At 57.1% G+C, this 26,131-nt stretch overlaps 1 protein-coding gene across 4 annotated transcripts in view; it reads right to left on the bottom strand.

Annotated features, from left to right (window-relative positions):
* Positions 1 to 26,131, bottom strand: part of DIP2C (disco interacting protein 2 homolog C) — a 387,541-nt gene that overhangs the window by 79,835 nt on the left and 281,575 nt on the right. For all 4 annotated transcript variants that reach the window (XM_040645478.1, XM_040645479.1, XM_040645480.1 and 1 more), the window contains 9 exons: positions 21,096 to 21,219; positions 20,718 to 20,827; positions 20,500 to 20,602; positions 18,741 to 18,805; positions 16,901 to 16,994; positions 16,681 to 16,800; positions 15,383 to 15,497; positions 1,344 to 1,483; positions 163 to 299 (listed from right to left, as the gene is read on the bottom strand). In XM_040645478.1, the coding sequence (XP_040501412.1) occupies positions 163 to 299; positions 1,344 to 1,483; positions 15,383 to 15,497; positions 16,681 to 16,800; positions 16,901 to 16,994; positions 18,741 to 18,805; positions 20,500 to 20,602; positions 20,718 to 20,827; positions 21,096 to 21,219 (1,008 nt within the window). The remainder of the gene's footprint in view (positions 1 to 162; positions 300 to 1,343; positions 1,484 to 15,382; positions 15,498 to 16,680; positions 16,801 to 16,900; positions 16,995 to 18,740; positions 18,806 to 20,499; positions 20,603 to 20,717; positions 20,828 to 21,095; positions 21,220 to 26,131) is intronic.

The raw sequence follows: 26,131 nt of genomic DNA, 5'->3' as shown, positions 1-26,131 counted from the left end.
CAAATTTACTGAAAATTATACAATTAGCAGCAAAATGTGCGACCATTTTAGTTACAATGAATACGTTTTATTGAGAAAACAAAACCTTCTCTTTCATGTCTGTGCACCTGTAAGGGTCACCTGCAGAGCACACCTGGAGGGAGCGCACCCCCACAAACCTACCTCGAAGGTGTTCTTGGTCATGCCCGACAGGCCGTAATAGGACGTGCCTGTTGCAATGGCGCACACGCAGAGCTCCCCAATCTCGTCTGTTCTACACAGCTGAGGGACGCCATCCGGCTTCACCGAACACATGATGGCTGAAAGCAAAACAAGACACATGGGTCATGTCAGAGAGGGACGGGGGGTGAGGGAGACAGAGACACAGATGAGGAAGGGAGGGCGAGGGAAACAGAGAGAGACAGAGGGATTGGGGAGAGGGGACGGAGAGACAGAAAGGGGACCGAGGGATGGGGGGACAGAGACACAGAGAGACGGGGGATGGGCACAGGGACAGGGAACTAATGACCAAGTAGGAGTGAGAGCAGGTGAACAGAAACAGCACTGGAACATAAATGCGAATATACAAGTGGGCCGGGGACTCGTTTTCCCTGAAGTGAGTCATGAATCTTCACGTTGTAGGAAAACACCCAGTTCCACTGTTGTGATATCAGTGCATAACTCAACATGGGAATCGTATTTAAGGGGAGTGACTTCTGCCGTCTGGATACGAGGAGGCCGCATGGAGGAAGCCCAGGGTCCCCGGCTGCCCGCGGTGCTTTCATATGGCACACGCCCCATGTTCCCGCCGCAGACCTCAGGTCCGTCCAAGAGCCGGAGCCGGCGTTTCGGGAGGTGGGGTGGATGTCCAGCGATGGCTGCAGTGCCCTGACCACTGCGTGTGCTCATTTGTGCAAAAGGTCCATGACTTTCAAAAACAGGCTCTTCCGCTACAACGAGCACTGCCGACCCTCCAGAGCCCCACCGATGGGTTTTCATACCGTCCGCGGCCAGCCTGGGTGCCCAGCCTTATCCAGCCTGTGGGGACCGCTTGCAGGGGGAGAAGCCTCCCGGGGGCTGCAGGGGTGCAGCAGGGCCCCCGGCGCCCCTGGGGAAGAGGACTCTGGGGTCCCAGCATGAGAGGAGCACAGACGCCCTTGGAAGCTTCCTGAATATTCTTTCACAGGAGAGAGAGCATTATCACAAAGCTTTAAGGAATTTAAGTGTCCCGTCTGCGTTCATGCCAGAGGGGCACGGGGAGCCGGGCGGGAAGGCATGTGCTAACAATGGACCAGCCCACCGGCCACGGCTGGGGTTCCTGCCTCAACGCCCCATGCCATCTGCAGCCCGGCACCCACACTCACCTCCAGGCATCACGAGGCCAACGTCCTGCACGGTGAGCACAGACAGCTTTTCCTCGGAGTCTACCCGGATGACGCCATAGGTCAGCCCGTGCATGGAGAGGACGCCCCGGCCCGGGGGCTGGTTGCTGTCATCCGTTGGCCTGAAAGAGCAGGTGTGTCTGAACGGGCAGAAGCAAACAGGCTGCTGTCGCCAAAGGGACACACAAACACATGCTGAAGGGAGCTAGCCACGATGGGGACCCACCGGCCCCCGAATGCGACCTGAATGCCACCCGCCCCGCGATCTGGCTCGCCGGGGAAGGCTTCTGCTCTGTCCACAAGATGTCTGTGTCACTAACTCTACCTCCGGGTTTCTGGGATAGAAGCGTGAAGGCCTGCAGTCAGTAAGAAGAGCGTCTGATTCCTTCTCTGCCCCTCCCTCTCTGGGTCAGATTTTCCAGTGTGGGAAGCGACTAACGGGGAGAACAAGGTCTCCAAGAACCGATGACAGCAGGAAGCAGAATCGGTGGAGATTCTGCTGCTCCCACCTCGAGTTCGGACGTGCCCTGTGCGGACACGCGCTGTGGGTAAGGATCTGAGTTTGGACGTGCCCGGTGCGGACGTGTACCGCGGGTAACGATCTGAGCTCGGACGTCCAGCCACACGCCGCGGGTAAGGGTCCGAGCTCAGACGTGCCCCGTGTGGACGCATGCCGTGGTTAAGAATCTGAAATGAGAGTCATGCTACACCGTGCTGGATGACCAGCTCTTAGGGAAGGTTTTTGGCTGACTGGTGTTCTGTAGGGTGTTGTAGGGTCAGGGGAAGAAATACAGGTTCACTGCCTCTGTTTCCTCCATGGCCCGTGAGCCCCACGCCTCCCACTCACTCCGCACTAGCCCCCGGCCGTTTCTCCGGGACCCAGCCCTCTCCTGCCTGGGGGTTTCTGCACCTGCTCCTGCCTCTCTACCTGCAGTGCTCTTGCAGCAGACGTCCCCACGCCTTCCTCCCGCACTGCCCTCCAGGGCAGCTCAGATCTGTAAGGACTCATCACCCCATCAAACAGCACACCCCCAACTCTTGTCCGCACGGCAGGTGCCTCGCCCATCAGCCTCAGCTTCCTGAGGGCAAGTGGGTTTCCTTCTGTTCAGTGCTGCATCCTTTCCCTTGGAGAGACAGTCTGTCGACTACTGAACAGATGCAATAATTCCAAGATCATGAATTTTATCCCCGTACCCAACGACCCTTGCATGTGAGCCATGAGCTAAGTGAGAGCACGATTTAGGTGAACACGCTTGCTCCTGTAATTTTCTATACACGCATGTGTAGCATTGCTTTACAATCTTAAAGTTGGACAATAAGCAGAAGGTTGCTGTTTGGCTTTAAAATAGTGTCAAGATTTATAATGAACCTAAAAACATAAACAGAGAAACATAAAAGTTAAAATGTACAAAAGGAGGTCTCACCTGAATCAAGTAACTGGTGTGTTTTAAGAAGAAGCCTATGCTACACGTCAATTACATCTCAAATAAAAACTAAAAATAAATAATAACAAAAAGAAGGCGTAAGAGAGTCTGGAAATTGAATTGTTCATCTGCTAAAAATCAAAAAGGTAGGACCAACCAGACACAGAAGAAAACTCTGCCCACGTTAGAAGGTCCGTGTGGAGCTACCTGGAAAAGAGCCCTGAGCACTGGAACCTAAACTTGCTCTCTAAAGTGAAAGGAGGAGCCCCGCGGGAGCCCTGTGCCAACAGGACTCCCGACCCCGCACTTCTGTCCTCTGCAAAACACGACGTGACAGTCAGGAATCAGGAGGCTCGGTACCCGCTGTGGGTTGTGTCCCCAAAACCTATGACTGGTCTTGGTCCCAGGACCTCGACTGTGACCTTATTAATGTGAAAGAGAGTATTTGTGGAGGTCGTTGGTTGAGAAGAGGTCACACTGGATGGAGTGGGGCGGGCCCCTAATCCAATGACCAGTGTCCTTATAAGAGGAAGAGACAGAGATGGCATGTGATGCAGTGGCCACGCGGTGCCATATCTCCAGCCACGGAGGCACAGATTGGGTGCCAGCAGTGGGAAGGCCTGGAGCAGACACTCTACCAGACACCGCCTGCAGACAGCCCGAGACCCCGAGACAACAGCTTCCCCGTTTCCATGCCCCCCTAGCCTGAGGCACTTACGACAGCCCCGGGACACAGACACAGTGAACAGCAGGGTTCAAAGGCGCACGTGTTTTGTTGTGGAAAGCCGCACGGAAGCAAAATGCAGGCGTGGCCATGACTCGGCCCAAGTAAGGGCCAGGCGGCAACCAAGACGTGCTGCCCGCGAGCTCTGGGAGGGAAAGCTCCTCTACGATTCAAGGACACGGGTTCTGCCGTCTTAGTGACAGGCCCTGCTTCCCTACGTTCAAGAACAGCAGGCGAGGAACAAGACTCACTGGGCCACTTCTGGGCTGCGTTTGCTACCAGGGTCTTCAGTCACATTTACAAAGATACCACGGAAAACTGGGCAGACTCACGTAAAATGTGAACCAAGGACACCCATCTCGCATTGCTTAGATCTGCTGCTATGCGCTTGCATTTAATAGAGTCCCTCGCTGGTCAGAAAACACTCAGACGCCCGGATTCTTTCCTTTGCAGGCAAAGGAGACTCGAAAAGGCAGAACAGAAGCCCTGGGACACGATCCTTGGCTCGTCAGCCACCTTGCCGGACAAGGCCTTCCCGTTCACCGTCTCAGCAGCCCTGCAGGAACGGCTCCGCAGACAGCCCGCCTCCGATGACAGAGCTGTCCTCCGCTGACGCCTCTGCGAGCCCAGCTGTCTCGAGATCTCTGCACACATGGGCTCAGCAACACACAAACCTGCCTGGACCCACCATCCTCCCCTTGACAGACCAGAAGCAGAGGCACGGGGATGTTAACCCAGTCGTCGGCGTCCCTGTGGGGCTTAACCCAGACCCACAGCACAGCCCCTGCCCAGACGTGGACACCAGCCCGTCCCCCTTCCCAACACCTCCCCCACCTCTGGCTTCAGACACCAGCTCTCCTTAGTCCACTGCACACCGTTCTTCTGAGGAAACTTTAGAACCAATGATGTGTGTGAAGCACGAGCAAGTCTTTCCTGTGAACGAGTCAAGCGCAGCAACGGAAGTCACAGTGAACGCAAGGGCACGTGTGCATCCTCGCCCCACCCACCCCTGCCTCACAGGCAGCCGCCACCAGAGACCCTCTCAGGTGCACTTCCGGAAGCGTGTGCACGCACAAACCCATCTGCACTCAAAGAAAAGCAGAAGCATGACAGGCACAGTCTCTGCAACTCGGCCGCCCCCCAGCGGATCGTGTGGGTCCTGCTGTGCGCACGTGTGGGACCCACGGAGGACAAACACCGCATGCACCAGTGAACCGACCCGTCGCAACTGTGGACAGTATTCGGGAACAAGGACATACAATCATTTGTTTTATTTCACTTTTACGTAAGTAGAAATATTACTGTGAGACACACGTCCAGAAAAGGAACTGAAGAACCAGAGAGCATATGCACTTAAGATTTTAGTGCAGCCTAAATAACATTGTATTGTCCAGAAGTATCGTGCTTTGATTCACCCGACACGCATGTTGCACTGTTTCCACGCAGGATGCTGCTCCAAACATTTTATGTGTGTTAAGTATTCCTCCCGGCAACGCTGGGAGACAGGTGTGCCCACCCTCCCCTTGCACAGGCAAGAGCGGGGAGAACAGAGGCGGGCGGCCCTGAGACACAGCTGTGGGGCAGACCCAGGCGCCTCAAACCTTGTGCTTCTGGCAGCAGGGAAGGCCGCCGCCTCCCGGCAGCCCCGCTTCCGCACACCCAGGCCGACACTGTCGTCAACCTTAAAGCTGCTCCCGGCTTAATGGGTAAAAGCCATTCCTCACTGCTGGTTTGGCTTGCGTTCCCTTAATTATTAACCCATCGAGCCTTTCCCTCCATTAACACCTTCCTAGGAAATACGAAGTCCCAGTAGATTAAAGTAGGTTAGAGACTGAAAACATGACCCTGGTGAGTAGAATTCCCAGAGAGTTCAAAACGCTGTGCTTTCACGATCGGACACCGTAAGCTGAGCAACGGCGGAGAGAACGCTGGACCCATCCACCAGCCTCCGGTGCAACGCCAGGATGGAGCCACAGGAATGGGAATCATTCCGGCAATTCTCAGCATGCGGAGATGCGATCTTTGCGCTCAGACACACAGAAGGAAGAGAATACGTGGCTATGTGTGGCTAATGCTGCAATCACAGGCAAGTCGCAGAGGGACTCAAGCCAAGAGACGAAGACAAAAGGTGCGCACCAGCTTGGCCTCAGGAGGAATGCTCCCGACGGCCGGTGGCTTCACCAGGACAGCATGCGCACCTGCTGCTTAGCCCTCACGCGATCCCACCTGGGTATCAGATCATCAGATCACCCCTAGGTAATCATGCTGTGTGACCCCAGAGGACCTACCTCCTCTAAGTTTCCACGAACACAACTACAGTTTGCTACTACTGGCCAGGCTCACATCCCCACCAGTGGGAAGTAAACGCAGTCAAGTAAGTGGTAAGCATCTGGGACGATTTCCACTCCCAGGACTTAACAGAGAAGCCACCACCACATCTCTGGGGCTTCAGCGCCTCGGTCTCTCACCACAGGCTTCTGCAAGCACGACTGCAGAGACCCTTCCCTGCTTCCGGCACATGGACGCAGCCTCCGATTCCAGAACCTGACATCTCAGGAACATTCGGAGAGCAAAGGGGTCGAGTCTCGGGAAAGCGCCCTTTCCTCCGCCAGCCCCAGAACTTACCCCGGTATTTCTGCGTTCACGACACGTTGTCACAAAACGACGCACACGCCCAAGCACGTGATGTTACCGCAGGAACAGACGTGAGCCCGACGCCTCATTCTTACCGCGCCCTGCAGACGCTCTCCGTGTACGCACCCATCTGCTGTTCACGCGGCCCCGTGACGTGGCACGGAGGTCAGCCTCCTCACGGACACAGACTCTGAAGCCTGAGGACAGGCGCTGTGCCAAGTTACGAAGCTGGCAAGAGGAGAAGCAAAGGAAGGAAAGGCCGGAAGGTGACCTGGGCCGACAGACTCAAATCCACTGGTGGGCGCTGTGCCGGGCTCACACGCACGGGGCGCACGCATGGGGGCACACGCACAGGGGTCCACATATGGGGGGTCCACGCACGGGGCGCACGCACGGGGCGCACGCACGGGGGTCCACGCACGGGGGTCCACATACGGGGGGTCCACGCACGGGGTGCACGCACGGGGCACACGCACAGGGGCACACGCACAGGGGTCCACATACGGGGGGTCCACGCACGGGGTGCACGCACGGGGCGCACGCACGGGGGCACACGCACGGGGGTCCACGCACGGGGGTCCACGCACGGGGCGCACGCACGGGGCGCACGCACAGGGGCACACGCACAGGGGTCCACATACGGGGGGTCCACGCACGGGGTGCACGCACGGGGCGCACGCATGGGGGCACACGCACAGGGGTCCACATATGGGGGGTCCACGCACGGGGTGCACGCACGGGGCGCACGCATGGGGGCACACGCACAGGGGCGCACAGATGGGGCTCACGCACGGGGCGCACGCAGGGGCATCAAAGTGCCTCCCGGAACATTGTTTTCCTGGGAAAGACACTTATAAGCTGCGGGGCCATCAGCGCTTGTGAGCGAGGGGCCGCCTCTGCCTTTGACCAGCGAGGTCCTCCTTTGGGGACGGAGGACGTCCCTTGCGGGGAGCGGCCCTGCTGCTCGTGTCTGGCACGGCCGTCTGTGACTGAAGTCTTTCTGCAGATGAACGTGACCTCGTTTTCCGCAGCCGCCGCCCGGAGAAAGTCACAGCGGCAGGTGAAAACGCCCTTTGAAGGGTGCGGAGCCGCGGACGTTGAGTACTTGTTTGAACAGAAATAACGGTTTCAGGGAACACTCCGGCAGTGCGGGTTTCAGGAGAACTCTGGTCAAACCCGTGGCTAGGTGCATCCCGCTTCCACGCTCAGGGTGAGAGCGCCTCGCACAACCCAGCGGACGCCCACACTGCCGGCTCAGCGACAGGGAAAGATGCAAGGTCGACACAGCACACCTCTGAGGGCAGAGTGATCTGGTGTGATTTCTTCCCCTTTCTCTGCTTCAAGAGCTCTATAACAGAGAGAGGGGGTGTCTTCCCCGACGCTCTCGCACCTGCGCGCCGCAGTACATAGCTTTCAGGTTTTCTTCTTGCTAAAGAGACCGTCTAGAGATACTGAATCTTTTTCAGCCAGAAAACGGATCACAGCACACAGATCGTTTGCCAGCTTTGTTCTCCACCTGCCCTGGCGACTTTGCCGCGTCTCTGGGTGCGCACCGGCGGGAAAGCATGGCCTGCTCTCTGCGCGGGGTACGTAGGTCTCCAGCAGAGCACGCTCCTGTCACCGTCCAACCAAGCGCAAGACAGAGCAGAACGCACTCCTGCCGGCGAGCGGTCCCGACGACTCACCAAGGAAACTCACGTTCCTTGGCTCTTCGACGCTACTGAGTTAAGCCAAGTTTCCAATTCGGGATGGCGAGGCTCGTCTGCCAACTCTGTTACACTCAAAGGAGTTTTAAAATTTTATCTGAATTTAAAACTTCCAGATTAAAGTCACCGACAATGTATTTTATCTTGTGTTATAAAAATAGGATTATGGATCCCCACGTCTGACTTTGGGCAGTCAAAACCATTCCTGAAAATCCCACTTCAGTTCACAGGCTTGTTCGCTATTTTTACCCTGGGTCAGTGGCTGGCAGAACGGTCCGAGTCCAGCTCCGGCCCTGGACGGGCATCCGGCTGCACGGGCCCCTCCCTCGGGTCGTCCCAGCTCTGTAACTTCCAAGGGGGACGTTTTCAACCCGCAGCGTGATTCTGGTGGCAAAGGGGCATCTTTACTCTGGAATTGCGGGTTTAACTACTGCTTTCCATAATTATTACCCTTTCACTGTGAAAACATCAAGGTATTGAAATAACACCTTGAGGTTAAAGAGCCCACAGAATATTTTTTTAGTTCAATCAATACCACAACATAGCTTTAAAAAGTGGGCTCTATCCTCTATATTCCAGACCTGGGAGCAGAACCAGACAGCAATCCCAGAGATACACAGGACCAGAAAACAGTCTGCTGGCTTTCATTTTACATTTTGCCCTTTTTAAAAATAATTCCACAGATGAGTTTATGCATCATAAAGTCGTATCTCTCTAATATTTTTAATTTTACAACTAATCCTCAAAGAGAAAGGAAACACAAAACACACACCTGGACGGTGACAGTTTTAAAAAGAAAGATGATTAAATACCGTGGCAAACGTGTGGTTAGTTGGACAGGAAGCCAGGCACCGGCTGCTGTCCCCAGACCACGGCCAGAGTCCTACGGCTGGCTCTCGGGACCAGCTCTGCACCCTGCCTGGGTTTCAGGTGGGATGTCCGAGGCTCCCGCTGAAAACTCTGGGCCCCAGAACCTTCCAGTACACTCAGTCGGGTGTTGGTGACAGGTGTTCCCCTGCTTATCAGAGGAGGGACATCAAGATAGCCAACAGCCACGGGCACCAACCTGCGAGCCCCAGCTCTCCGCTCCACACAGGCCAGCTCGGAGCGGCCAGAGAAGCTGATGGGTGTGCACGGCTGTCCCCACACAGGGCAAACCCACACGGCTGGCGGCTCTGCCATAGCTCCTTGGCTGGCTGATCCACGTAATATGTGTTTCACAGAAGAAAACCACAGACAGATGAGTATTCCGGAAAAGACCAAAAGTCCCACAGTCATGACTCATGGAACACATCTCCAGTTTCCTCTTCAGTGCTGACCACGCAGTAACTGAGCATTGTTTCCTAATCAAATGCACTAAAAGGCGAGTGAGCAATCAGCAGCTCCGAGCTGCTTACTGGAAGCCCAGTCTCTTCTTCGTTACCCGGCTCAGCAAGCCGCCCTGGGAAGGTTATTAAGCACAGGACAAGAGAAGAAAGGACAATGTCAGACCTCAAACCCATCTGAATGAAGGGTGGTCAGTTCCCCTGAAAGGGGGGCAGGCCTCTCTTTCCAACAGACTCAGGCGACCTAGTAGCCAACACTTTTCTTCTTTATAAATTATCCTACGAATAGAAACAAAATCTGAGGGTGCAACCCCTCCCATCTTCATAAAGATGTCGAAGAGAGTGCCCATTTTGTCCTCACCCTGGGACCACCAGCTATCCTGGACACCCCACTCTCAGCAGCTTGAATGGAATGAATAAAGTGCCCTTTACTCAGTAACCCAGCTCTACCGTTCACGTGTGGAAATTCCCGAGTCCCCACTGTGCTTGGGGAGAAAATAACCCAACATGAAGTTAAGTGCACGGGCTCGCTCTGCAAAAGCAAGAATTTGTCCCATCCTCTCTGTGGATGGTCGTTCACGCACAACACCGGGAATGGGGAGTTTTCCCTTCTATTCACAGAGAGGGACGTGTTATAAAATCAAGCAAGTGCCGTGTCTGTCCTATTTGTTTGAAAATGATTTAACTGTGACAGGTCAGTGAAAGAAACAGGCTCCAAATGTGAGTACTCCCTCCTCTCCTGACGAGACTGACCACCAGTCCTCGTCACCTCCGCTCACCTCCGTGCAAGGCTGATGGCGGTGGCTTCATCTGTGTGGCCGTCGGTGTGCAACAGGTCCACACGTGCTGTGAGCCCCAGTCACGTGGGAGGGGACGGCCACCAGACGGAGGAACAGCATCAAACAAGGGGATAGGCGTGGGACAGCCGCTGTGCCCAGAGACCCGTCTTGATTTGGATTACGCCATTATTCCTAACTCCACTGGGAACGCTACAATTGTACCTCATGTTCTGGGTGGTGTGCACACATGTTAGCAGACACGTGTGTTCGTACCTTCTTCCTCTGTAGGTGGAGAAATCCAGTGTTTCGGAGGATAACTGGTCCATGGGGACACGGTAGAGAGTCAGTCACTGTAGAGACCCCTGCGTCTTCTGCTGCATAAGGTGGCCTTGAAATCACGATGACATTCTTTAGAAGCAATGTCCCGAATCTAGACAGCTCTGTGCAGACCACGCAGGGTGGGAGACGCCACAGCACGCGTCTGGTGGACACCTGCCAGCTGCCCAGTCTTGCGGCGCAGCCTGAGCTGTGTCCACAGGACCCACCGGTTCTCTCCCACAGGGCATGGTGAGGCCCAAACCCCACTGGAGCGCTGACCACCACGCAGCTCCCCCGCACGCGGCCTTGGGCCCCACATCGCGGTTCCTCGCCCGCGTCTACCAGGATGGAGCAGGGCGCGGTCTTCCGGAGCCGCTCCCAGCGGGAGCGCGCACTCAGAGGCTGCGTCTCTGGGAACCCGGGACGGCTCCGGGACGTGATGTCACTCAGCCAGGACCACACGAGGCGCTGTCCGAAAGTACTGGTTTTAAGAACCGCTACCTGCAGCCTGCTTCTTTGTTTTGGGGTCTCTGTGGGGGTTTTAGTCTAGATTTCAAGACTATCCTTCTGCTTCAGTTTTGGTCACAGGCACGGACGGGTGTGAAACCGAGAAGGACGGTGGTAACGGTGCAGAGACATTTACGTGCTTGTGAGCACTTCCAAGGGATGGAACCAAAATGTTTGAAGACCCTCCACTTCTTATAAGGATCTTTTCCAAAATTATCTTGACTTGGCTACAACCATTACGTCGACAGGGAAACACAAACATCTTAGCATTAAAACCACACCTTTTTGCCTGTGTATCTTATGGCTCCTGTTTTATGCAGGAGCAAAGTGCAAGGGGTCACCACGAGTGACCATGAGGCCCGGGGCCAGCGGACCATCGTTGAGAGTCCTCAGGACACACTGGGCCATCCCCAAGCACAGGGCTCACATCTTTATTCTGAAAGACGCAGCCCAGAGGCTTCACAGCAAAGCGAGCGGACACATTTAAACCGTCACGGCTTCGGCAAGGACAGGATGATGCAGAAGCCGTCAGGCTCAGCTATCTCCCCAGAGCAACTTTGCTGCTCCCGTCAGAGGCAAACACGCAAGCCATCACTGACCACGTGAGGCAGGAACGTGGCTCTGCCCCTGGTAAGTGGGTTCCAGCGACGTCTGTCTCTCACTTCCCCTTCCAGACATGCGGCCTCGAGCGGTTAACGCGCATTCTTGGGATTCTCGAGACTGAAGGAGTGGCAGGTGCTGTTAGAGACCCGGGAGGTGGCCGGGCAAGCCTGGGATACTCTGGGAGGAGACGGTGTCTCCACTTAGAGAAAAAGCTCAGGGGAGACAGCAGGTGGAGACCACTTTACATCAAAGTCCGTAAACCAGAATATAAGCGAGGGTTACAGACTACGCGTTAGGAGAGCTGACAGCTTCTTCGTGTTACTGACGCACCGTACAGGTACTTTTCACCGAAGGAGCAACGGATGGGACATCGTTCTGCCTGCCAATCAACGGTGTTTGAGGAAAGAGTGAGCCTCTCTGCGTGCAGAGCCGCCAGCCAGCCCCACAAGCTGGGAGCTCACGCAGACACAGCTCGCGCACCGCCTTCTCAGTAAAGGGCCACGGGGCCTAGAATGTTCACTGTGCTTTCCGTCAGCTGCGCCGGCCAGCCACACACGAATAAGCAGGCACGGCTGTGCGCCAGCGAAACCTCAGAACGGGCAGCGGGCTGTCGGCCAGCTTGCGACTCGAGGACGCGTGCTCCATTCTCTTCACTCAGGAACAGCAACAGGGCAACTTCTACCGCGGCCTGAGATGGGTGGTCTGCCCTCCCGAGGCCCCACGCGGGTCCCACTTTGCTTACGGTTGTGTGCCTGGCGGATAGGTACCCACGGACACTTGCCAGGCTGACGAGAGAAGAGCAGGGAAGGGGCGACGGGCCGGGGAGCAGGAGGAGGAGAAACGCGCAGCGCCCTGCCCACCTCCGTGGCCTGCGCTCAGACCCCAGCCACGTCTGTGCCTCCAGGCTGCACACGCGGGCCTGACGCAGGCTCCCAGGGGAGAATGCTCACGGGGAGAATGGAAGGCCCTGCAGAGAAGGGGACAGAGCTGCTTTACTGCACCCTGGCCTCCCTCCAGGTCCCAGCCACGCAGACCTGTTTTTACCAAGAGCTCCTTGAAACGAATTTCCCCTGCCGAAAAGTGGCCTCTCTGGTCACCCTATTTTCTGGAAACTGTGTGCTCAGGAAGCAGTTCTCTGCTGTGGGTGGCCCTGCCTCCAGGCAGCCCCTCAAGACTGACAGGGAGGGGAGAACACACAGGGGGGCCTCTGCAGAGCAGAGGAGCCAAAGATGCCATTGTACCCACCCTGGTTCGTAGTTCTCACGGGAAGAATCTGGCAGCTCTGGGAACACGTGAGGCTGAATCATAACAGAGATTCCACGACCTGGACGTGGTGGCAACCATGTGTCCCACGGTCTTAAAAGCTGACATTAATCCCCATTAGTTGAGACAATCCCGTGTGAAAGTCACACTGTAAAACCCAGAGGAGAAAGCGGCATGGCTACTTCCTGATGGTGGCGTGTACTCGCGCACATGGGGTCCTGTCCCACCTCCACGCAGACCAGGGAACGCGACCCTGTACCCAGCGGGGTCTCGGTCACCCCTGGCAGGAAGCCACGTGCCCCACAGCACGTACTTAGTCTTACGATATTTCCACGTCCCCTTCTCATTACTTTCTGTCCACGGATACTTAACATCTACAGAAATCATGACAGCGGCCTGTTTCCAGCTGCCTTGGCTCCCGAGGGGTGGCTCACGGGACCACGGCTGTTAGTGACAAGCCCGAGAAGGGCCGGCGTCCGCAGACAGTGTAAATGAAGTGAACGCACCTCACCCCTGAGGGTTAGGAAACGTCTGCAGTAAAACCAGTTTGGGGCCAGACACAGACTCGATTCCCCAGCCACAGCCCTTTCCCGTTTTAACCCCTGGTGAACCAGAGTCAACACAATACTATGCTGAACTCACACGAGCTACACGAGATTTTGCGAGGACAGCACGGCAGAACGCAGCCAAGGCATCAGCCTCACGTTTCACTTTGTGCTGAGTCGCCTCCCCCTGAGACACACGCCGGCCCGCCACCGCATCCCCTGCCCACGTCACAGCCACCTCCAGCCACCGTGCGTCCCAGGATGCAGGACTCGCAAGGGGCTCATCTGTGTCCACTGCCCTGCCCTGGCTGCTCACTCTTCTACCGGTTATTTGGGAAATAGCAGACGAGACCTGGGGGGTGAGGGTGGTGGCCAAGGCATGCTCGGCTGTGAGACGCCGGCGGGCCTGCAAGAGAAGCCAGCTCAGTTCACAGCAAGGCTGGCTGGCGGACTCGTGTCTGCAAGTGTAACTGCTCTCCCAGCTGCTCAGAGCGGGAGCTGATCAGTCCACCGCCTCACCTGCAGGAGGAGCGGCGTCCACCAGCTGCGGTGACTGGAGGACGGGGACTGTGAAACCACCCCTCCTGGCCCCTGATGATGGTGCAGACTCAGCCAAGGCAGGTCTGTGCAGGGGTTGCGTGGGGACAGGCGAGGACGTGTGGGGACAAGCAGGGACATGTGGGGACACGTGGGGATGTGCGAGGAGCATGGGGACATGTAGGGAGCAGAGGGATACGTGGGGACGCAAAGGGATATACAGGGACGTGTGAGAAGCACGGGGATGCATGGGGAGCATGAGGACACATGGGGATGCATGGGGACGCACGGGGACATGGGGGGATGCGTGGAGATGCATGGTGATGCGCGGGGACACGGGACACCGGGGGATGTGGCGGTGGCGCGACCCTAATGCTTTCACAGGGACGGAGGACACGGAGAGAAGGGACTCGCCCGGGACCCTGGGCCGGGCCGTGGTGGGGATGCACCTGGGGCTGCGTCCCCCAGCGTCTGCTCCCGGGCTCGACCAGGATGGTTGAATCCTGACCTCAGAAGAACGCGGGGCTGCCCACCGACCAGTGTGGCCTCCAGGGCACTGTCCGAGGCCAGACTTCCACGGAACACTGTTTGGGGAGTGCCTCCCTCTAGGACAGCAGTGATGCCACCTAACAAGTGAAGACTGGATTCCGGATCACGGTGCCGTAGCTGCTCATGATTTGTACTACGTTACGGACTTCTAAGTTCTGGTCAATCAAAATTAAAGCTTGCTTCTGGTACTCTACAGATTGCTGATCTCCCAGCCCGTTAGACAGTCTGGTTACTTTTACATTAACTATCAGCTAAAATTGTCAGGAAGCATCTTATTTACAAACTCCCAGTGAGTACTTTTGGGAAGCCCAGCCTTTCCGTAACGAGGGCAGAGCTCCCAGGCGTTGTACACGGAAAGCTCAGTCTCCCGTTCTTACAATGGAGCACGTTCGTGTGACGCAGAATAAAAACCTCATGAGCGGCCAAACGCAAAGATACCGAAAAACAAGTCAGATCCCAAGTTGGAAGTACCGGACGATGCCAACGCTCCCTTCCCACGTTGTGGGGATGGTGGACAGCGGGCGATGATCAGACAGGCTTTCCCTGCACCTCTCAGTCTGGGTGGGACCAGCTTCACATGCCTGTAACCACGGCGCCCGTAACAGGTGCACACACACGAGGGCAGGTGGTGAGGCAAACCGACCCACGACCGAGGGCATGAGCGGTGCGGGCCCTGCCTCCACGTACACACCACAGCCCTGCGATGGGCCATTCCCCACTCAAGAGCTCGGAAAACCAGGGTTTTTAAAAGTCCAGGATGTTGTGGCGCACAGGGCATGTCCACAGGCCTGGCTGCAACACTGCACTCGAACCAGACAGCGTTCACCCAATCCACCCCCGAGTAACGCCCGACGCGGATGCTGGCAGGTGGACATGTGGGGGACGTGCATACCGGCATCCACTTACTTGGGAGACACGGTCACTGCCCCGAAGGACAGAGAGCTTCTGACCAGTGAACGTGGACCACCCTGAAGGACCCATTCCAGCGCATGCAAGGAAACGAAGCTGGGCCCCAACAGGCTGGGTCCTGCCCTCCCGCCACGCAGACACGAGCCACGGCACGCAGCCGCACCGCCCCAGCTGGCCCTGCAGGGGGCCCGGCCATACCTCCGGATGGCCACGGTGAGAGCCTCTGGGGAGCTGGCGCACGGGCAGATGACCTCCTGGCGCAGGCCTTTACTTTGGAAGACGTTGAGAAACGCGTCACAGGACGAGATGGACCCTGCCGGTGAAAGGGATGAGAGTCAGCTAGCGGAAGCACGGGACGGGCTGAAACCCCCAACACAACGCCTCTCAGGTCAGGCTGAGGTCGGCAGCGCGGACACTTACTACTGACGTTACCGTGTGAGATGACCCTCTCAGGCCGGCAGAACGCAAGGGTTACAAGTGTACCCTCTGTATCGAAACGTCTCTGCGGCCGATGAGCCCGTGAGCCTTCCCTGAGGCTTGCTCCGCCGTGTTCGATACACAAGTGTGCAAGGTGAGTATGTCTAAACTAAGCCAAGAAAATTCTCCCCTGTGTCAGCGCACCTGGCGAGATCGGGGGAGTCGCCACTTGGCGTCCACCTGTGACACCCCTTCCTGACGCAGGTTAGCTTGGCTTCCCGCGGACAGACGGCTCAAACTACCTGCAGTAAAGCAGCTCACAATTCACGCAGTTCTTTGGGAAATGGAAGAGCCACGAATACAAGTAACACTAAATCCTCTGGTAGCAAGCCCCCGTGTGTGTACCTGACCTCCTCTGAGAAGGTACGTGCTGCTTTCATGTACAAACGTACACGCGGCACTATTTACAGACAGAAACACACGGCGTTCTCCACGCACTTGGCTTCTGGCTCCCTCACTTTCTTCGAAAACAAGCTAGCGTGTTTTGTTTCAGCCCAGAGCGGTATTTCTCAAGGAACGCTGATGGCATTCTGTGGGTTTGCTGGTTTGCTTTACCTGGGTGGTGTTTCCAAGGGTTTGGTAACAAAATTCTATTACGATGACAAATTACTTTCCTAATCAATAAAAAAACTGTAGACCATAAAATAATAATAGTCACTATTTCCTGAGCACTAAATGTCCCAAGACACAGGGACCACTTCATTTAATCCTCATAAAACCGTAGGATTGAGGTACCATTTTGCAGTTAAAGAAAGAGAAGGATTAAAACCAGGAGGTTAGGGTTTTCTCTACAGAATCAGGATGTGGGAACACCAGGACTCGAGCCCAGGGCCGTGGGCCTGCGGGCTCCTGGCTCCCCACCACCTGTCGTGGCGCCTCGAGGCCTCGCTGAGTCACACCGGGACGTCATTAAGGCATTCCAACCAAGGCAACGACTACAAAAGGAAAAGCAAAGCGCAGACACGGGGCGTGGAGAACCAGGCTGTCTCCGGCCGCCTGCGCCCCTCCGGGTCACTTACAGGGATTTGCGCCGTCGGCCACGATGAGCATCCGGAGGGAGGAGAGGTTGACGTCCCTCTGGTCTCTGTGCGCAACTAGTGCCCAGTGCATGTCCCTGGATTTCACGCAAGCCACTTTCGCTGCGGAACAGTGGAGGGGAGGGCGTCAGTAAGCATACCATCAGACCGTGAGACAGCAGAAGAGAGTGCACCGGGCACCTGAAGGCCCCCGCAGACGCACCTTTGTACTGGCAGACCTTCTGAATCCAGGAGAGGGGGTTGACCTTCATCAGCGAGTACGGGATGCTGATGACATGCATCATGTTCATGACGCTCTGGAAGAAACACGGGGTGACTGCCAGACGCAGCAGGACGTGGGGCATGACAGGCCTGGGCGCCCCTGCCCCCCGCCAGGCTGGACGTGGGGACACGACGGGCCTGGGCGCCCCCGCCCCCCCGCCAGGTTGGACATGGGGACACGACGGGCCTGGGCGCCCCCGCCCCCCGCCAGGCTGGACATGGGGACACGACGGGCCTGGGCGCCCCCGCCCCCCGCCAGGCTGGACATGGGGACACGACGGGCCTGGGCGCCCTCCCCGCCAGGCTGGACATGGGACACGAGGGCCTGCGCCCCGCCCCGCCAGGACTGGACATGGGGATTCAGACGGGCCTGGGCGCCCGCCCCGCCAGGCTGGACATGGGACAACGACGGGCTGGCCGCGCCACCACGCCAGGCTGGCATGGATGGAGGCCAGGTCTCCCCCAGGATACTGGACTTTAATACCCATCGGGCCCGGTGCCCCCGCCCCCCGCCAGGCTGGACGTGGGACACGATGGGCCTGGGCACCCCCGCCCCCCGCCAGGCTGGACATGGGGACACGACTCAGAACTGAGGTCCAGAGCAACAGTGAGCAGTGGGTAACAACAGCAACACCACCTGTCACAGAGGTCCCTACACAATGACGTCAACAGCAGTGAAGGCACTGCCACAACCACCGGGCGGAGCGGTGGGTTAAGCGCTCGCCGCGCCATCAGGCTGCACCGTCCTCACGCAGGACCGTCACCGCGTTGGACAGGTAGGCACGCTGCGGTGCAGGGTACCTGGGTGCAGGCAACGTGCCTGGAGGCACAGAACCGCAGAAGGCAGGGCTGAGACCAGCCGGGGGTCCCGGACCCTGTGCTCTCCGCGTGAGCGTGCACGTGGAGCTGTTTCCACCTCCTACCCCCGCCAGGCATCCAGGGCAGAGACAAACCACAGCAGGAAGGACTAGTGTGGACCCCTGACTTTCAGTCTAGACAATGCTCGTGTCCCCCTGTCCTCACAAATTCAGCCTGAGAGACCACAAATCCTGCTTTCTGTATTTCTGCCCCATCGCTCACATACAAGCTGCTAGAATTTTCCAGCTCTGACACAGTTCCTGCACAAGCAGCTTAGAGAAGCAGGGCGTGGAGATCGCACCCACGACAGACACGGCCAGCCCGCAAGCAGCCACGCTGCGCGTGTTCTAAGGGCTGAGCGCGTCTTCAGTGACAAGGCTGCGTCTCCACAAACCCGCCTGCAGCTTCCGAGCGCCCTCCCTCATCAGACAACACTAACAACGATGGGGCACGGGAGCCCAATTCTCACCATGGGGAGACCCGTGAGGCGCTCCCTTGAGCCTAACGGAGCAGGCTTCCCAAACAGCCACAGACTCACAGAAAGGACAGAGAGCGAGAATGTCACAGCCAAACCACACGCAGGGGAGAAGTGCCCCAAACCCAGGACACAAGTAACGCTGCTGCAGTCTGAACGCCAGGAGGAGGGAGATACTCTGGTTCCCCCGAGCCCCCAAGGAGGGGTCCACGTGCTCAGTCCCGCGGTGGCGGTGGGAGACGGGGCCTCAGAGGGGTCCGCGTGCTCACTCCCGCGGGGGGCACGGGGCATCAGAAGTCAAATTCGCGGACAACTGAGGGCATCTAATGGTGACAGCTCTTCTCCCCATGCGGGAGGAGGGGGCTTACCCAAGCCGCCCTGCACACAGACCCTAATTCTGGCCGTGGCATCGAGCGCACCCAGCATACATACACGGGGTCGCACTTACTGTCAGGATTCCATGCCAGAGCCCGACGTCCTTCTTGAAATCCAGCACATTCACGATGGTTTCCGCTGCACAGAAACAGAAGGCGTTTGCTCCCACGAGACGCACAGACCAAGGGAAACACAGCCTCACATCAGGGGCAGGAGAGGCCTTGGTAGGGCGTCATGGTATCTTTGCAGACACTGTGCCCCTGCCTGGAGAGGCTTCTGGATAATCTCCTGACACACATGTCCACAGTGAGAGCCCCTCACACGTCACTTAAAACACTTCGCTCCTCCTTGTTGTGGGCTTGCCCCCCTGCCCTGCCTTGTCCTTTTCTCTTTAAGATTCTTTTCATTTCCATCATGGGTTGTCCCAGGAAAGGGAAGCTCTTCCCAGCAAATGCAGCGCGAATGTCACCAGAAGCCTCAGGCTGGGGTTGGGGTCACAAAGGAGGCCCGAGATTTGGAAGGGCAGCGACAGAATAGCGTTCAAGCGTTTCAGGGGCAGAAACGGGAACTAAAAGTACAAGGCTGAGAACAAGGGCCACGCTGAGGGTCAATGACGCCCTGAGCAACGCCTCTGGAATCACTCTTGTCCACTGGTGTGGGCGTTGGCCCGACACCGCCTGTCCACAGCCAGGCATTTACCAACCCGTTCACGTCCGCACGCACTCCTCGTGAGGCTTGCCACAGTTTCAGTACCGTGTGCCTCACTTCACAGGGGACAGGCGGCCACGCTGAAAGGAAGTGGCCTTGTCCCGTTTTCTGCAAGCATATTATGTTCACAAGTAAGGAGCGTGTGGGTGTGCGTGTGTGTTTCCTCCGCATCACCCATCACGGCCACAGCCCTGGACCTCCGAGAAGCAGGGTGAGGAGTACAGGTCACGAGTCACGAGGCTGCAGGCAGCATCGCAGTTAAAACAGAAAGTGCCGGCAAGCAGGGTGGTGGTGACTAGCGGCCACACGTATCGATGGGAAAATATCTTGGAAACCAGTCCGGGGACTGGACATTAGCCAGAACATTCCTACGGCCCCAACAAATTGTTCTTTACAAAGGAGATTACTAGAAGGATGGGCGGAGAGAGCAAGAGCATGAGGACAGCATGAGAAGAGCAACTGTTCCACAGGGGAGGGCGATGCTGCGGGAACCTGGTCACAGAAGCCCGGGGGGAGTGGGTTATCTGCGTGGACCCTGCTGTTTAGCAGCTGTCAGCGCTGTTGCCTGGCTACTCCCGGCGACCCCAGCGCTTGGCCTCCGTGACCATCGCGCTCAGGGGAAAGAACGTGCATCATGAAAACCACGCTCCGGGCTGTGGCCGCCACCCCAGGAGCTCGCACAAACCCCAGCAGAGACTCCGAGTTGCTGGGGACGGATGAACATGGGCTTTTTCCTTTCCTTTTTTTTTTTTTTAAATCCCAAAAAGACCCTAACATGCACCCAGGGGTGAATTCTCATGGAATCAACTGTTATGAGCGGCGTCCCCTGACTTCACGGGCGGAACCCGTGCCCGGCAACTTGGTGCAACTTGGAGAGGGCCTCTGGGGAGGTTAAGTGAGGCCACAGGGTGGGCCTGACCCGCCGGCACCGACGTCCTGAGGAGAAGGGCCCCAGTGCTGTCCCCCTGCGCAGGGGGAGGCCCGGCGAGGACAACGGGAAGATACCGTCTGCAGAGCTGCGCACCAACACGAGGCTCCTTCTACCGCGGGGGTGGGGACGGACGCAGTCCCTCGACTGGCCCACTCCCGCCTCCCAGGGACGCGCTCTCCCATCGGGGCCATACCTTCCGTGTAGCCGCATGCCTGTGTGAGGGCCTGGCAGTGCGTCAGCAGCGCGATCCTGGTCACGGTCACCCCGAGCACGCTCCCGTCCTTGCACGTCTTATACTGAAACGAGAGGATGTCGTGCAGACGGGTGTTCCGAGGGTCAGCGCGCCCACCGCACAGCTGTCCCAGCCAGGCCAGAGTCTGCCCGCCCGCCAGAAGCCCGCATGCGACCCACCTCTATGTACGCGGTGTCGTTATTCGCATCTTTGATGTGTGGGAACCAATCTCGAGGGGGCTTAGACAGATGCTTTGACTCGGTGACAAACCACAGCAGCTTTGGCCAACCTTGGAAACAGAGAACACCCCCCATTCGGGGAGCGTTACCCAGAAAGCAGGCCTGCAGCATCCCGTCCCCTCCCCGTGGCCCGTGGGACAGCACCGCGAGCTCAGACGTCAGCAGCACGTACGCTGCTGGCTAAACTGGCCACACGGCAGACGACAGGTGACATGTTATCGGAGACGGCCGCGTGTGCAAGAGTGCGTCTACGACCTGATGACACGCAGGACCTTCCTGCGTGAAGAGTCCCCAGCAAGGCTCCGGGTGGCGGCGTACCTTTGAACTGCGGGATCTCCCCGGTCGGGCTTTTTGGCAGCCCTTTGTGGCAAGCGTCACTCGTCAAGGCCACGGTGACTCCACAGCTTCCGAGCAAGAACCCAATCTGCTGGCTTCCTGCGTCCTGGGGAAGCGACAGGGACACAAGTCACAAAGCCAGCAAGGACGGCTGCGTTCCTGGCAAAACGCAGCCTCGCCCCTGGGATCTGGGACAGAGGGAACCTCCCTGAACGACCAGCAGTGTGGGGGGCGAACAGGAGTCTGCGCAAGCCGGGTCGCGTCCCTGGCTGTGCCTGCCGCCACGGGACCTTGAACAGGGCAGCCGGCCAGCTCGGCCTCAGTCTCCGCGTCTGCTGCGACGGAGGGACCCAGGAGCGTGGATGGTGCTCAGGGTGCGGCTGACACGCAGCGGGTCTCCGGAAAGGGCTGTGCTGCGTCTCCCTCCGGTTCTCTAAGACGATGACCCCAGAACGTAACTATCGCGGAGAACAGAAAAGCCCAGGAAACATCTTCCTACTTGCCATGGAGTCTGATTTTAAAGATGCTCAGAGCACAAGGCCCTGCTCTGTTTGATGACACGTGATGTGGGCGAGCTGGACGCCCAGTCCCGACCGACATAATGAAGACCTACTGCCATCCTGTGCCCAGAGCGGGTCTCGTCTGTGAGCGGGGACACGGGTCTGGACGGCCCCCCCCCCCCACACTGTAGGACATTGAGTCTGGAAGCCCTGAACGACCAGCACTGATGTCCTGGGAGAGGCAACCCGGGGCCCGGCCACCCTGTGGTCTGTCGCTGACCACGTCCAGCTGCCTGTGGCACGTCTGTTCAACCGGCTTGCTTTATGCCCCCCAGTCACACCAGGTCTGACTCAGAAAGCAAAAGCCGGGAAGCAGCGGGCATTCCTACAACCAAACATCACAACACGGTGAGCAGACCACACTCATTCGTTCCCACTGTGCGTGGACCAGCCACGGCCTCCTCTCACTCTGCCCACGTGCGGCCCGCTAAGAAAGCACACGGCGACCTGGGTGTTTCCCGCATGGAAGTCCGCAGCACTGACATCTTACCACTAGCCTTTCCGGTGCCTGGTTCACAGTTCAACCCACAGGGAAAGCCACGATCCTTACGTGGAATTGCGCACCACCAGCCTCCTGACGCCGCATGCAGCCCAAGCGGGGAGCGGAGGGCCGGCGCCCGACAGACAGACGTGCCCGTTTCAGGTACTCTTCCTTCACGTGCCGCTGCTTCAAGCAGTTTTTAACAGTCACTCGAATGTGAATTTGGGTATCACGCTGCCAAACATCCAGACAGGTTCTGAGATCCCGTTTGGCTCTTTATGAGCGAGACTTTGCTGAGACCGCCTAGCCCCAGGCCACGTGAGCACCAGTGCAGGGGAGCGAGCGCAGGCTGTCAGCCGTGACCTGCCAGGGCGGGTGGCTGAGGGCTCGCCTCCCATCTCAGCTCTCCTGCACCCGACTTTCTAGAATGTGCTCCTCACTGATTTCTGAAACGATGTGATCACGCACACGGGACAGCTGAGCCAGAGGAAGAGGTGGGACAGCAGGCGAGGAGACTGATGGACAGAAGGCCACAGTTGAGCCGGAATTCAGACCTCACACCTGCTCCACCCTCAGCTGGAAGGGGTTCTTGTCGTCTCCACCGGCTAAGTTCCTGCTCCACTGCCCACTGTGCGCAAGCAGCTCTGTCCACCCAGCCCACGTGCTGCCGGCTTTGGGGAGCTGCATCCCGTCTCAGGAGGGCTTTGCACAGAGCATGTAGACTCGAGCCCTGAGGTGGCTCGGGCGAGGGCCCTTCCTCTGAAGGGTTGGGCTGTCAGGACAGTGACCACCTCCCCGGTCACAAGTTCTTGTGAACTTCAGGGAAAGCCAGACGACACCTGACTTCAGCCTGTCACCTCCAACCCTCCCGCAACACAGAGAGGTGCCACGTTATGTCACCCCGTAAGAAGTCTCTCCTTGGTCTCACCGATGACCCCTGGAGCCTCCACCGTGGTCTGTTCCATCCCAGGCCCCCAGTCAGGACGCAGCAATCACGCTCCCAAGAAGAACACCAGCAAATGCGAGGACAGCTCACAGAAAGTCCGTCCTGTGAACTCGCTCAGGGTTTGTGGCCCCACAACTACCAGATGGTGTTGATCCGATTTCGTTCTTTGCCAACGGGGCAGTTCGCCGGCTCTCAGGCGGTGCAGCAGGACAGAAAGGGGGCAAAGGTGTCTCAGGGGCATGGGCTTCAGGTGCCCCCAGGCCTCTGCGTCCCTGGGCCCGTGGTCCTCGGAACAGGACCCCTTCCTCGCGGCCTTGCCGCTTTCCCATCAGACTCACGTGCCCGCGGCAGAGGCCGGGTTGGCTGAGACACCGTGCAGCCTCTTCGCCGGCCGACAAATGTGCCCTGCTGACTGCTGGCCTCACTCAGGCTCCGTCCCCTCAGCAGGGCGACAGCAACAGGCTGTCCCAGCTCTGCCACGACCCTGCAAGGCCCAGTGCGGCAATGCCCCTGGATGCGCCCTCTGGGGCTCCACACACCCTGGCCAAACCACCCAGGGACTCAGTCCCTCCTGCTGCCAACCCCGTGTGGAAAGATGAGCTTTCTCCGCCCACCCCAGGAACTAGGATGGAGAATAAACGCACGAGACTAAAGCGCTCGGTTCACTGGACGACACTCAGGGTTTGGAAAACTGGCTCTCTGTAGGCCCTCTGTGGCAAATCTAGTGAGTACAGACCCGGCCGACAGAGGACATGTTCACGTACCCATCACCTTACCCGATCGGCACTGCACGGCGCCAGAGGGTTCTTTTGTGTAACAGTAAGTTTTTTTCTTTTCTTAAAAGACTATTTTTTTTTAAGATTTTATTTATTTATTTGGGAGAGAGCACAGCTGGGAAGGGGGAGGAATAGAGGGAGAAGCAGGCTCCCCGCTGAGCAGGGAGCCTGACGCAGGATTTGATCCCAGGACCCTGGGATCAGGACCTGAGCTGAAGGCACACGCTTCACTGACTGAGCCACCCAGGCGCCCCTAAAAATAAGTTTTCTGAGACACAAATGTCATGTTCTGACATCAAAGAGCCTGAGGAATGACGCTCGGCTTCTGGCTTCAGGAAGACAAAGTCATCTCCTGGTTCTGTTTTCCATGAGGAAATGGTCTGGTGGAGAGAGGAACCTCAGTATTTTCTTCTGAGAAGGGTCTCCAGGTCCCGTGGCACAGGCTGATAATCCGAGGGTCTGGGAGGTCACAGCCTAGCCGTCTAAGACAAGTCCCAGCAGGGCCAACAAGGCACAGGTGAGACTCCGCTCCCCTGCCCACAGCTGCGCCAGCAGAAGTCCTTCTCGGTGCACACACTGCACGGACCCTCCCTGAACCACCCGGGCGGCCGCTAAAGGTTCTCCTCAGCAAAGGGGGCTGACCCGTGGTCAGCACAACCCATGACGAAACACCTCCCCTCCCAGGGACCATTACTGCAGTAACTTCCTACTCACACCATTAAAAAGGTTTCCACTACAATTAAAACGAATGGCTTATACGTCTGTCAAATGTTCAAAGGATACTTAACCTCATTCTTTCAAAGCACCACAAAGTGAAGTGGTGGCCACGGTGGGTTTTTTGCATGTTTGCGTCAGTGGCATTGGAAATGATGTGCCTGTGCTGCCAGGTGGCAGGAAGGGCGGAGGCACGTGCCCCCTGTTCAGATGGTTTTCTGGCCACTGACTCCAGGTGATCTTTTTGATGCTACTGACTACAAACCTGCGAGGGCTTCGAGCCTGAATTGAGGTCACCAGCCCTGTGCCTTTCAAATGGCCTCAACCCACTGAACTTGACACCCAGGAAAGAGAAGCATCATATGTCCCCGAGTCGGCTTTCAGGTTAACTGTAGTAGAACTAACCATGGCACCAAAGACTCACCTAGAAGAACGTGGCTATCCGTTCAATCCCTAAACCCCTCCACATTCCTCAGGTGTGAAGATCACAGGACTCAGGTTCTGAGGAAGCACTGTGTGGGGTGTCTACCGCACACCTGGAGCGCTGGCAGCAAACACCTGCAGGAATCGGGCCACTGTGGGAGGCTCTGCGGTCAGGGGTTGCAGGGTGTCCCTGACTTCCAGGGTCACCAGCTGCTCTGCCTGACACGGACGCGTGCCCGAGAGGTCAAGTATGCAACTCCCGGGTTTTGTAACCAGGAAACCAAAACAGCAACCGTCCCCCTTCATTTTCTAAGGGAACACCACATTCTCTCCTTCCATTCCAAGGAGTGGACCCTGAGGCAGCCCCCATCCGCACTGGAAGGCGAATGACCCCGCTGAGTGTCAGAGCGGCCACAGACACCCAGAAAGTTCTCTGGAAACTCTGAGCCTGGGCACATGTAAACCATGACATTTTGGAGCTAGGAGCAGGATCGCACACAGTCTGTGCCTGACAATGTGCCGAATGAAGACTGGATCAATCCAGTGCAGGGTCCAAGGGCATAACACAGAACATAACCAGTGACTGGGGGCCCACACCTCATGGCTCTCGGCTCCCCCTCCTCGGATGACATCAGACCATCTGTCTTCAGGGACCACCAATGTCAACCCTAGTAGAGTCTCCTCCCCTTGTCTCTTCCTGAAGTTTCTGTACCTTTGCTTTACTATGGAACGTCATTCACGCGGACGAAAAAACACTGATATGTGGGATATGTACAACATATGTTTCTTATACTTGACTACGCTGTAACAGCAAGATTTAGAATTACATCTGGCAAATCATAGGTGAGCACGGGACTCCACAATGTTCAAACACCAAAACATGAGCAACAACCAACACCCTATCATCTATCCAGATTTCTCATGTAATGATCCTGAGGAATGAGATAATCAAACACTGAGATACTGACAGATTACTAAACTCAATGTTCTTTTTTTTTAAATTTAGGTATAATTGACATATAACATTCTATTAGTTTCAGATGTAAAACAATGATTCAATATTTGTATACACTGCAAAATTATCACTACGAAAGAAAAGAACTTTAAAGATTTACTCT

The sequence above is a fragment of the Ursus maritimus genome, unplaced genomic scaffold, assembly GCF_017311325.1.
Source record: "Ursus maritimus isolate PB19 unplaced genomic scaffold, ASM1731132v1 scaffold_31, whole genome shotgun sequence".
Classification (NCBI taxonomy): Eukaryota; Metazoa; Chordata; class Mammalia; order Carnivora; family Ursidae; genus Ursus; species Ursus maritimus.
The sequence above is the reverse complement of the archived record's forward strand: the minus strand, read 5'-3'. Positions and strand labels throughout refer to the sequence as shown.